Here is a 13,392-nt window from a genome sequence, read left to right on the forward strand (position 1 = left end):
GGGCACCAGCAGTTCTGGGCTGTGTGATGTGGATGGAACTGTTCCCAGGTTCTGCCTGGACAGTATGACTGGTGCTGGGGCTTACAGCACCAAAAGCCCTAGTCCCAGCACAGGGAATATTAAGAGGACCTTGCCTAAGCAATATAGTAATAATAGTAATATAGTAATAACAGTCTCAGCCCTGGAACTGAAGGATGCAGTGGGGTCATTACCCAGGTCCCATAGAGCCATTTGTGTTGGGGTTTGTGGACTGGCAGCCATCAGCCTGAAGCAGACAAATGCAGGTAGGACTTTCCAGATACTGCAGGTGAATGTGAGTTCCCCCCAGGAATTGTAGCACCAACAGCAACAGTCCCACGTCTGCAGGGCATAGATAGAATTGCCCCCAGTCCCCACAAGACATGCAAAGGTGGCACTGGGGTTTGTCCTCTTGGCATACAGGACTATGTGCTAGTAGATGCAGAGGAACCTTCCTCAGTTCCTCTTGGATTTTTTATGATATGCTGTGGTGTTGAGCAACAATAGACCAAGGGCAACATCCCTGGATCATGCAAAGCAAGTGAACATGGCTCCAGGGCTTGTACTGTGAATTTCCACAGCTTCAGGGGACCCACTCTCTACCCTGGAAGGTGCCTGGCCTCTGACTCTGGTGGCTTCTAGTAGCACTGGGGATGTTTGCTATTCCTTAAGTCAGAATAGAGATCAGCAGTGTATCTACCACAGCAGCTTGGAGTCTGATGCTTTGGGAGCAGAAGGGTGCAATATAGGTTCCTTTTGGGGGACAAAGTAGTTGCCCGGACCACAATCAGCTCTCTAGGCTAGATTAAAAGTCAGTGAAGATTGTGACATTATCCCATAGTCAAGGTTGCTCTTCTGTGGTTGGAGTAGGGGTGACATGGTGTTTTCTTATTACCTTTTCCTGGCAAGATGTTTACCCCCCGCTTGAGAAGCCAGTGAGGAAGTGGCTATGACTCACTTTGTTCCTCTCTCTCTACTGGCTTTAGGAGTCTCTGCTGTTTGCCATTCTGTCACATATTTCCTGAAAATTTCCAAGCAGTCCTCTGGAAATGCGATCAATCCTTGATTATTTTGGTATTTTTCTGTGGCTGAGGTTACTGAGGCTTCTCACTGTTCAGTCATCTTGTTCCCTCTTTCACATTCTTCTTTGAATCTACCTGTCATTCCCCTACCACAAATACCCTTTTTGACTTCTTAACTTTCTGACCAATGCCCACAACTTTTTCAAGTTCAAACACAAGAGTCATTTCTTTTTTTCAAAACTTTCTTTGAAGCCTAGATTCCTATATACATACATATATATATATATACACACATATATATATGCATAGATAATATATATAGTCTAAAGATTTAAAAAAATTAATAAACTGGGCTTTTTTGAAAACTTCACAGAGGGGTGAGGTCTTCATAATCAGGGAACAGGTATTTGGGAATTTATTGGTTTACATAAATTTTTGTCTTAATTTGATAAATCTTAAATGTTATTTCTTATTCAATTTTATATTTCCAGTGCAGTATATACTAATAGGAAGTATTTAAATAATATTTAAGAATGAAGCAGTGTGAGGTCGGTGCTGTGGTGCAGTGGGCTAAGCCTCTACCTGAGGTATCAAAATCCCATATGGGTGCTGGTTCATGTCCTGGCTGCTCCTCTGATATGGCCTGGGAAAGCAGTAGAAGTGGGCCCCTGCACCCATGTAGGAGACCCGGAACAAGCTCCTGCTATGGTCACTAGTTTGAGTCCTGGCTGCTTCACTTCCAATTCAGCTCTCTACTATGGCTTGGGAAAGCAGTAGAATATGGCCCAAGTCCTTGGGCTCCTGCACCCATATGGGAGACCCAGAAAAAGCTCATGGCTCTTGGCTTCGGATTGGCCCAGCTCTGGCCATTGCAGTCATTTGGGGAAGTGAACCAGCAGATAGAAGACCTCTCTTTCTCTCTCTGCCTCTCTGTAACTCTGCCTTTCAAATAAATAAATAAGTAAGTAAGTAAGTAAGTAAGTAAGTCTTAACAAAAAAAATACCTGTGAGACTCACAACAATGCCAGAGCACCCGCAAGAGGATACCAGCAATGGCCAAAGAGTGGTAATGTTTGTGTGTGTGTGTGTGTGTGTGTGTCTGTGCATGTGAACTGATATAACCTTTTTTCACAAATTTGCCATGTATCAATCACTGGAAAGAAGATTTTATGTAGAGTTATTAGTGAGCTTGTCTTTCAGGGGAACAGGGGAAGAGGCAGAGGCAGAAACTAAGATAATCTCAGTAGGAAGAAATTTACTCTCTTCCTGAGACACCATCTGTAAAAGCATTCCCTGTGACATCTGAAATGGATTAAGAATGATAAGTATAGCTACTATAAATAGATAGCATTCACTGAGTATATATTATGTGCCAGGCAATGCTCTAAGTTCTTTGCATGCATTAACTCATTTAATCACTGCAGCAACCTGGAGAGACAGATTCAGTTACTATTCCTTTTTCCAGATGAGGAAACAGAACCTGCCAGGTGAAATGGTTTGCCCGGGGTCACTCAGGCAGAGGTAGACATAAATCTCAACCCCAGTCTAGTTGTTTTTAAAGCTTACCAAAAACTCTCAGATCCCTCTCTAGCTGCATACTTCTATAATGAGTACAGTTATATATGACTTGGATTTTATTTTGAAAATAAGGAGACATTAAGATGTTTCTTTCTAGCCAGGATTTTATAGCTGTTAAGGAACTCAGTTTTTCTACTGAAAAGCTATAAAATCATAAGCAAGTTCCTAATCTCTTGGAATTTCAATTTTTGCTTCTCTAGAATGGAGGTAAAAACCCTTCTCTGTGTTTTTGGAGGGATTAAATAGATAGTATATCTAAAACAGCTAGCACAGGGCCTAGATTATGAGGTGGCTTTAATAAACATTAATTTACTACGGGGCCTAGTAAGCTAAAATGGCATTTTCAAATTAAAGTCATATCAAATATTAGAGATAGGATGAGAGCAAATAGATCATTGCTCGGGTGGATAAAGGTGCCTGTATTTGCACAATTCTTTAGAGAACCATGAGGATTATCTTTGCTGCAACCCTCACTTTAATTAAAAGCATAGAGATCAGACTTTTCCACATGGGAAGAAGTTTACATTTGATTTATGCCACAGATGCACATTTTCAGCATCCAAATATTCCATTCCCTGGCTAGAGATATTACAAGCTACTTCAGCAACCTGATATTGCAGAATAAATGAAAAATGCCTAATCATTTAAAAAGATATTCCAAACAATGGAAAGGACAAAGCATACATATGTACCAGTGAGGAAAGTGAACCAGCAGGAAGTCAATTCTAAGGCTTACAACTGGCTTTGATTAGAGAGGCAGGATACCAAACTAGAACAGGTCATTTCTCTTTTTTTTTACATAAAGGGTATTTGTGTGTGTGTGTGCGTGTGTGTGTATGTGTGCGATTTTAGTTTTGGTGAAAGTATTATTCATGGCAAAGTTACAGAAAATTGTGTGAAATACTAACATTTTGTAAAAGCAATGTCAAGCTGACTTATATTTGAGCGTATTATTTGTATGCATTTGTGAATATATGGAAGGTTCATGCCAGGCTGTCAAATTGGGTACCTTAAGACAGGTAGGTAATTCTGGAGAGAGTATGAAGGGGATTTTTGTTTCTTTATTATCTTTGTATTTCTTTGCCAGTTGTAATGAGTGCGCATAACTTTAAAACAAAACATTTAAAGATAAAAAGGTGCATTTCTTAATATTCATCCACTCACTCACTAATTATCCAATTTTTTTGAATATTTACTGATGATCATTTAAATACATTGAATTGGTCTTCTCTGAACTGTCAAAACTGACTTTTTTATAGGAGTGCTGACTAAATTTGGCTTTATTGTGGGATTAGTAATATGGTTCTCACTCTTAGAATCCTGTTCCATTATCATTTAGAATTATGAGATGTATTAGATTCAATCATTTGGAGAAACTTCTCTCCTTTCATTTCTACCTATAGTTACTATATTGCCAGATTGCACTGTAGTTATTGGTGGCAAGAACATGGAAATTTCTGTGGTCCTTTCACTAACCAAATAGGTAAGATTAATATGCTACTTCCTGCCTTTTGAATGTCGGCATTATCTTCTTCCCCCAAATAATATCATCCTATAGTATGGTTGGAAGGCTCCAATGAGATCAGATAGGAAAACTTAATAATTTGAAGGTGATGGACAAGTGTTTATTACTCTTTCTCCCCACACACACAAAAATGCTATTTGCTTCATAACGCAGGACAGTTACTCATGCTTACCACTATTTTCAGGTTTCCTCTTGAGGCAAGACTTTAAGTTTCTCAGACATTGAAATCTTACCCATTCTTCAAGATACAATTCAACTGGCACTCAGAAGCTTTATTCTCAAAATAAATTGAAAATGTGATTTTCTGTTGGCAATGGAAGTAAACTCAATTAACCAACAAACAAATCTGACCTGGTGTAGTCATCTTCAACAAGCATGTGCTTTGGAATTGGCGAGTACCTTCCTGGAGAGATGGGTGGCAGGGAGGTTTTGTATTCTAAAGTGCCGTTGTTGCCAGAGAGTAGATGGTTTTCCATTGGTGGAGAATAAGCTAAGGGGTAGGAAAAAAATAAAAGGACCTGTTATGTGGGTGATTCAATGTGTCATTCTGTACTTCAAAGGGTGTGTTAAAAATAGAAGGGCTTGCTACATGCCTAATATTATCTTGTCCTTCAAAAGGGAGGAGTTGCTGTTTGATTTAATATATGCAGGCACATGGTGGTGACCTTTAGGATAAGAAAGATGTAATAAGAGCTATATCTGTAACCCAAATTAGTACAATTAGGTGAAGAGAAGAATTGGAGGAGAGACCCAGCACACATTTTCAGAATGATGACAAATTTTCTATTAAATAAGAATGTGAGCTTTATAATTGCAGAGCTCACATAATTAGCATTCAGTCATAAAGAGCACAGCACTCCCAAGGAACAAGGATTTTAAAAAATGTCTATTTATTTTTATATATTTGAAAGGCAGAACATCAGAAAGAGAGATAGACAGAGACGGAGATGAAAAGGAAGAGAGATCTATCTACTGATTCACTCTCACAAGAGCCTGCAACAGCTGGGGCTAGGCCAGGCTGAAGCCAGTAGCCAAGAACTCTACCCAGGTCTCCCATTTGGGTGGCAGAGACACAAGCACTTAACTCATGATCTCCTGACTCCCGGGATGCATTAGCAGGAAGCTGGATTAGAAGTGAAGTCACCACGACTGGAATTGGCACTCTGATATGGCATGTGGGCATCTCAAGTTGTGTATTAACCCACTGTTTCACATGCCTACCCCAGAACAATTTCTTGTGTAAGAATTTTTCCCAAAATATGTACTCCCTTCCCAGAAAGGTCAAAGAACTTTGCCAAAAGGTCTTCCTTTTCCATTGTTTTTTCCAAATTCATCTCCCTTTTGATTGATTGAAATACCCTAACCCCCATTTGGGTACCTGTTCCCTCCCTACTTCCTCAAATCTACTTTATACAATAGATAAAGAAAACACTCCTGAAACACAACTGTGATCCATTGTTCTCCTGCTGAGCCTCTATTACTACCATTGTATTGCATATATAGCATGAACTTTTCAATCTTGTAAAATTGATCCATATTAAACCCATTAAACCTCTCTTGTCTTCAAACAAAGCCTGTGCTTCATGATTTGGTTCAGTGTACCAACTGCCTATAATTTATTTCATCCACTCCAACTCAGACATTGAAAACTCACCTATTATTCATGACACAACTCAAATAACACTTTCTGTATAAAATTTTTTTCTGATCTTCCAAAGACAGATGATATATCTCCCTCCTTGGAGTACCCAAAGCATATTTATTTTTACCTCTCTTATGGCAACACATCCCTCTTTTTCTGCCAAAGATTGCTGCTATTTATATTTCTCAATTATCCTACCTTGAACCAAGCTCTTGATACAACCAAATTCCTTGAATGCCAATACGGTATCCCTTCTGTAGCCTACATTTTACCTTACAAGGTGACTTGCACATATTGAAGCTATTCAATGGATATTTTTCAAAGTTTTTAGGTAGTTTTTTTCTTTTTTTCTCTTTGACATTGACCTTATATGCCTTTCATGAAGTGCCTCAAAGGCTCTCAAGACTAATTTTTCTAAATTCATCTAGCTTGAAAGACTGAAAGGTAAAACTGTTTCATATACTGAGGTAAAGCTAATCTTAGTTTACTGTCTTCTTGAAAAAAACACATTTTTGGGGGGAATGCTGCATTTTAGAATCACTATTAAGAAAAGCAACAGCTAATATAAATCCATAAATTTCTTTCAAGAGAAACATCTAAATTTAAGATAGGTTAATTGGGGGCCAGTGCTGTGACGTAGTGGGTAAAGCCACCACCTGCAGTGCTAGCATCCCATATGGGCACAGATTCAAGTCCTGGATGCTCTACTTCTGATCCAGCTCTCTGCTATGACCTGGGAAAGCAGTGGAAGATGCCCCATGTCCTTGGGACCCTGCAGGCACATGGGAAACCTGGACGGAGCTCCTGGTTCCTAGCTTTGAATTGGCACAGCTTTGACTGTTGCCGCCAATTGGAGAATGAAGCAGCGGATGGAAGACCTCTCTCTCTCTCTCTCTCTCTCTCTCTCTCTCCCTGCCTTTCCATCTCTCTGTGTGTAATTCTAACTTTCAAATAAATAAATAAATCTTTTAAATAAAAGATAGGCTAAATGACTTGCTTAAGACAATTGTCCTTGTAATGGCAGGTGTTGAAGACATTCTGAGTTCTTAGTGTCACAATTGGACCCTAAACATTTCATGTATTGGGGCTGTCATTGTGACACAATGTGTTAAGCTGTTGCCTGAGATACCAGCATCCCATATGAGCTCAGTTTGAGTCTCATTTGCTTCACTTCCAATCCAGCTCCATGCTAATATGCCTGGGAAAGCAATAGATGATGACCCAAGTGTTTGAGTCCTGGTTACCATGTGGGAAACTCTGATGGAATTCCTGGCTCCTGGTTTTGGCCAGGCCCAGCACTGGCTGTTGCTGCCATTTGGAGAGTGGTACATGATCTCTCTCTATCTCTATCTCTCTTTCTCGCTATCTTTATCTCTATCTCTAATCTCTCTATCTCTGTCTCACCTTTTCTTTTTGTGATTCTGCCTTTCAAATAAAAAATAAATTTTTAAAAAATTTTCACAAAAGGCCGGCGCCACAGCTCAATAGGCTAACCCTCCGCCTGCGGCGCTGGCACATCGGGTTCTAGTCCTGGTCGGGAGGCCGGATTCTGTCCTGGTTGCCCCTCTTCCAGGCCAGCTCTCTGCTATGGCCTGGGAATGCAGTGGAGGATGGCCCAAGTGCTTGGGCCCTGCACCCCATGGGAGACCAGGAGAAGCACCTGGCTCCTGCCTTCGTATCAGTGCGATGCACCGGCAGCAGCGCACTGGCCACGGCGGCCATTGGAGGGTGAACCAACGGCAAAAGGAAGACCTTTCTCTCTGTCTCTCTCTCTCTCACTGTCCACTCTGCCTGTAAAAAAATTTTTTTTTCACAGTGAACACACTTATTGATGTCAACAAAACTTTCCTTTAAATTCATAAGTGGGGTGGGCATTTGGTACAGTGGTTAAGAAAACTCTTGGGATGTCTTCCTCTCAGAGTGCCTAGTTTGATGGCCATATTTGCTTCTGATTCCATCTTCTTGATAATGCACAACCTGGGAGAATGCAGCTGATGGCTCAAGTACTTGGGTCCCTGCCACCCATATGGGAGATGTGGATTGAGCTCTGGATTCCAGGCTTTGGCCTAGCCCAGCCCTGACTGTTGCCTGTTGCGGGCATTTGGGGAGTGAACTAGTAGATAGAAGTTACTCGTTTTTCTCTCTCCTCTATTTCTCTCTCTCTGTATCTCTGTCTTCTCCTTCTTCCTTCCTCTATTTTTCACAAATAAATAAACTTACACCCAAAAAATTATTTCTAAATCTAGTCCTTAAAGGCAGAACCTTACATTAGGTTCCTGTTGATCTATTAAGAAGATGAGAAAACACTGGGCTTTTGTGAGCCATGAACTTCGTGAGGACTCCCATACGGAATCGCATCATTAGCTGTTGCCCTAGAAGCCCCTACTCTGAATACAACTCTGTTGCAATAGGGACATTATTTTTCCTAGCTTCCCCACAATATAGCCAATTCAAGGCAAGGTAAGGCCTATAATGATGATGATGATGATGACGACGACGACAATGTTGACTGAGGATAATTTCTCCACTGAAATCCTAGGTCTCTTCTCTCAGGAAGAAACATAGAGGTATCTCTGGTCTATTCTGTCCTAGTCATGTAATGTTTTGCCCTTAAATAATTGTAATCACACTGTCCACAGCATACACAACTAATCCTTCCCATAATGGTGGGTCTACCAACTCATCAAGGTATCCCCACTCCCAAACTCCAGGTAAATTTTGTAAAGTAAAACAGGGGTGAAAAGCCAAATACTCCTTCTACATGTTCCTCGAAGTGAGAGTGAAGAAACAAGCAGAGGACTTAAAAATAGAATTGTAAATTCTTATTTTGTAACATTGAATACTACTCAAAAACAACACTGAGCATGGTACTTACAGTGAGTAATATCAGGTGGACCATAAGGATCAGTCATGTAAATTGTGGTGGGTTTGCCAACTTTTAGATAAACTACATCTGATGTATTCTTCAATATTGCTACTGCCTCTTCATGTGTTACTTCTTCTAAACTGTAGTTGTTTACCTGAAAGGGAAAACAATTCAATATTAGAGTTAAACCTAGGCAGCAGAAGAGAAATATTGTCAGAAGGAACCAGGAATTATGATCTTATTTAAAGAATAAACTGTAATGATTAGTTTCGTATTTATATCATACTTTGACAGAAAAGGTGGATTAAGCATTAGCCAAAGCAGTTAAGGTATAGTCCCTGCTGCCATAAAACAATATTGCTTTTATCTTTTTCTACAAAGTTGTGATATATTATAGAAGAAATAAAAATAATGCTTGTGGGAAAAAGAAATGAAGGTCAGGTACTTTTTTAATTATATCATTTGTAATTACAAAGTAATATATAATCATTAAAGAAGGCAAAATAAATAAAAATCATTTCCCTATTTGGATATTTTTTAAAGGTTTATTTTATTCATTTGCAAGGTAGTTACAGAGAGAGGGAGGGAGAGATGGAGAGAGATCTGCCATCTGCCTATTCACTTTCCAAATGGCTGCAATGGCCAGGGCTGGGACAGGCCAAAGCCAGGATCCGGGAACTTCATCTGAGTCTCCCACATGGTGCAGGGGTCCAAGGACTTGGACCATTTTCCCAGGCACATTAGCAGGGAGCTGGATCACAAGTAGAGCATCCTGGATTTGAGCCAGTGCCCATATGGGATCCCAGCATCGCAGTTGGTGGCTTAACTTGCTAAGCCACAAGGATAGCCCCTTGGATATATTTCTTTGAGCAATCGCAGCCAGATTATACACATTCTTTTTGAGCCTATTTTTAAAATCTAGAGTGACTATTTGCCCATAACAATATTTTTCAACATTATGACTTGTTCTTCTGAGAGCATTGTAGTGCATAGCTATAACAACAATTTAACTAGTTTCTTATTACTGTATGTTTAATTTGTGTTCTTTGCTACTATAAGTATTGTTGCCAAAGTATTTTTCTATATTTGTACACAGCTTTAATAATTTCTTGGGGATAAATCATACAAATGGAAATGCTGGACCAAGCTAAAATTTTTGATGCCTTTTCTAAAATGATTTCTTGAAATATGAAACAGTTTATCAGTTTTCTAACACTATATGAGAGTCCCCATTTTCCTATAGCTTTACCAAACCTGAATTTTCTCATTTCAAAAATCCTTCTCTTGAAAATGTCATTGAACGTTTGTTCATTTTCCAAGGAAATAGTGTTAATGTTGGAACACAGGGCTTTGCAGGTAAGCAGGATCAACTATTGCCATAATTTTAACAATAATGCCCCTTTCTTTAATATACAGGAAAGCCTGAGTTGCAAATGCCATTCCAAATTCATGTGAATGGTATTCCAGTGGAATTCTGCAACACTTCTTTGAAATAGTTTTAAAATAATATTTCCAGAAAAATCTAGTCTTTGAAGAAATATTTGAAAAGAATAAATATTCAGAAATATTTTATTATTTTATTTTTCACTTTACTTGAAAGGCAGAGATAGAAAGCCAGATGGATAGAAATCTTTCATCAGCCAGCCCACTCCCCAAATGCTTACAACAGCTTGGACAGGGACAGGCTGAAGTCAGGAACCTGGAATTCAATCCCACGTGGGCAGCAGGGTTACAAATGCTTGAGCTATCATCTGTTCACTCCGAGGGAACACATTAGCATGAAGTTGGGTCAGATGCAGAGGAATAGCACTTGAACCCAGGCACTCTGCTAGGGGATGTGACCTTCCCAAGTGGTGACTTAACCACTGCACCAAATGCTTGCCCCCGGGAAGTATTTTAAATATCTATGTAGGTTACATTTACTGTATTACTATTTTTGTAAGGAGTGATTCTTGAGTTACTTTCTGCTGAAATGATGTATAATTAAAATAAATGTGCCAGGAATATTGGTTTGAATCCCTTCAGTGCAGTAGTTTCCCATTAGCAGTTTGGGATGCATTCTAAGACCTTCAATGGATACCTGAAATGGCAGACATCATCAGACCCTATATGTATTTTGATATATGTGTACAGATATGTTTACTAAAACCTATTAAGTGCAAGACACTGTGTTAGTTATGAGATATGATGGAAAATAATAAGAATGATAATCATAATCAAAGCAAACATTTATAAAGCCTGTACTAATTGCTAGGCACTACTCTGAACTATTTTATATAAAAGAGTACTTCAAAAATTTTGTGAAAAATGGAATTAAAAGGCAATGTATATGTTCCATGGCCTTTTGGAAGTACCTTTGTATATTAACAAAGTAAAATCTCATAACAACCTATGAGATGAGACAGGCACATTTCTAAGAGGTTAAGAAACTTGACCAACATCATTGATCAAATATAAGGCAGAATTCAAAACCAGGCGATTTGGACCATACTCAACCTATTGGCCATACTGCTTCTTCCAAGTAGACAAGGCCTCTGTTCTCACAAAATCCACATTAAAATAGAACTGTTGTTTGTAGAATGAATAGATAAAAGAATAAACCCTCGCATGGAGGGATAATGTGGAGAGCTACAGGAATGGGAACATAGTTGTTTATGTCAGCTCTTAATAATAGAGAAATAATAAAAACAATAGGGCTAACATCTGTTTAATACTTATTCGTTCTGAGGAAACTATGGCATATCTTTAACACAAATCATATAATTAATCCTCACTGTAACTCAGTGAGGTAGACATTAATAATTAGGCCTATTTCAAATATGAGAAAACCTGGTGTTTAAAGAACTTAACTTGGAACAGAGATCACACAGCCTCCAACAGGGCAAAGGCATCGTTAATCTTAGGATCTTGAAAGATGAAAATGAGAATGTCTTTGAGTACTAGTTCATTGAGTCCAGGGCCATTCATCATCTATTCTTCATCCCATTTAGAGAGGAGGGTCTTATTCCAAGTTTATACATAAAAGTCACATGAAATCTAAAGTATTATTAAAGTCTGAATAATTACAATTCTTGCTTAATCTAGTAGTTATAGTATATTGCATCACCTTAATCCACTGATGTAGTCAAATTACAAATAAATAAAATGGAAAGTAGTTTAATGTATCTCACTGTTTCTTTAAAATCTTCTTATATATCAGATTAATCACTTATTTTAGGGCAGTTGTGCTTAGAAAATGACTATATCCAAGTGATGATTTTGTATAATGGCTTGAAGTGTGTATGGAAGTGAGTGTTCTCTCCTAAAAAATACCAAAGGAGGCTCTGAATGCAGTCAGGACCCCCAGAAACATCTATATTGGAAAAACAAAAGAGAAACAGAAATTGTTTGTATAACACAAAAGGGATGACAAGCTAAGGGAAAAAGACCCCAAAGACTAGAAACTAACTCAATTAAATTATAAGTGGCACCGAAGTTCTGTTTCTGATAAGGGCTCATTGTTTCTCCCCAGTGTATAAAATGTCCATAGCTCATTTGATTATCAATGAGGGATGTGGTCAGTGTTTATTAAATGGAACTTTTTGTCATTTTTAAGCAGGCAATGAAACAATCCAGAAAAATGTGCTTTCATAGAAAGACTGCTTACAGAATCTTGGAGTATTTAGAAAATTTTTTGACCAGAAAACAAAAGTTGAAGACAAGATGGAATTAGTAAAGAGGGGGAGGATAGCAGGGGAAACAATAATGGTAGTTTACAATAGTGGTAGTTCGGTCACTTTTTTAAAAAAGATTTATTTACTTGAAAGTCAGAGCTACACAGAGAGAAGGAGAGGCAAAGAGAGAGTTTTTCTATCCGATGGTTCACTCCCCAATTAGCCGCAGAGCTGGAGTTGCGCCGATCTGAAGCCAGAAACCAGGCACTTCCTCCAGGTCTCCCACGCAGGTGGAGGGACCCAAGGATTTGGGCCATCTTCTAGTGCTTTCCCAGGCCATAGCAAAAAGCTGGATTGGAAGTGGAGCAGCCGGGTCTTGAACCAGCACCCATATGGGATGCTGGTGCTTCAGACCAGGGTATTAACCTGTTGCGCCACAGCTCCAGCCCCATTAGTCACTTTTTAGTTGGGCATGAAGTACTGAAAAATTTGTGATTTCAGTCATGGAACACGTGAATTATTATACCAGCAACAGGATGCATGAGTTAAGAACACAAGCTTTTGGGTCACACAGATTGAGATTTGAACCCTGGCCCCCACATTTCCTGGTTCTGTGACCTAGGGAAATATACATAACCTTCTAAGCTTCAATTTTGACATCTGTGAAACAGGAATGATAATATTCAATACCTCACAGGATTATTGATTTAAATGTGTCAGTTATGTAAAGTGGCAGACACACTAAAGTACTTAAGGCAAGGTATTATCATCATTACTATTGTCATTATCCATTTCTCCTCCCAGGAAACGCGATTTTTTAGTGAAAATTTTTGCTGACATTTTTCTGTAAACATCTGTGAACTGATGAGTTTAATTAGGGTACTGCTGATGAGGCTTCTGTGTGGACTTTTAAAAAATTCAGAACAGTACGGGATCTGGACCAAAAAGTTCTCTTTTGTGCTGAAGCTTTCAAAATGCTTTTCACAAAAGTGGGTTTGTTTGGGTTAATTATGTGTGTGCATTATCCTGTGAACTCTCAAGATAAAGGCCCTACAGCTGGAATTGATTGTATGCAGAGAGAAGGGACA

At 39.1% G+C, this 13,392-nt stretch overlaps 1 protein-coding gene across 22 annotated transcripts in view; it reads right to left on the reverse strand.

Moving 5' to 3' along the window:
* Window positions 1-13,392, reverse strand: part of DLG2 (discs large MAGUK scaffold protein 2) — a 2,253,656-nt gene that overhangs the window by 549,141 nt on the left and 1,691,123 nt on the right. For all 22 annotated transcript variants that reach the window (XM_051821188.3, XM_089332011.1, XM_051821160.3 and 19 more), the window contains 2 exons: window positions 8,661-8,805; window positions 4,495-4,633 (listed from right to left, as the gene is read on the reverse strand). In XM_051821188.3, coding sequence (XP_051677148.1) covers window positions 4,495-4,633; window positions 8,661-8,805 — 284 coding nt within the window. The remainder of the gene's footprint in view (window positions 1-4,494; window positions 4,634-8,660; window positions 8,806-13,392) is intronic.

The sequence above is a fragment of the Oryctolagus cuniculus genome, chromosome 1 (genome assembly GCF_051225735.1).
Source record: "Oryctolagus cuniculus isolate XC-2025 breed Fujian yellow rabbit chromosome 1, ASM5122573v1, whole genome shotgun sequence".
Taxonomy (NCBI): Eukaryota; Metazoa; Chordata; class Mammalia; order Lagomorpha; family Leporidae; genus Oryctolagus; species Oryctolagus cuniculus.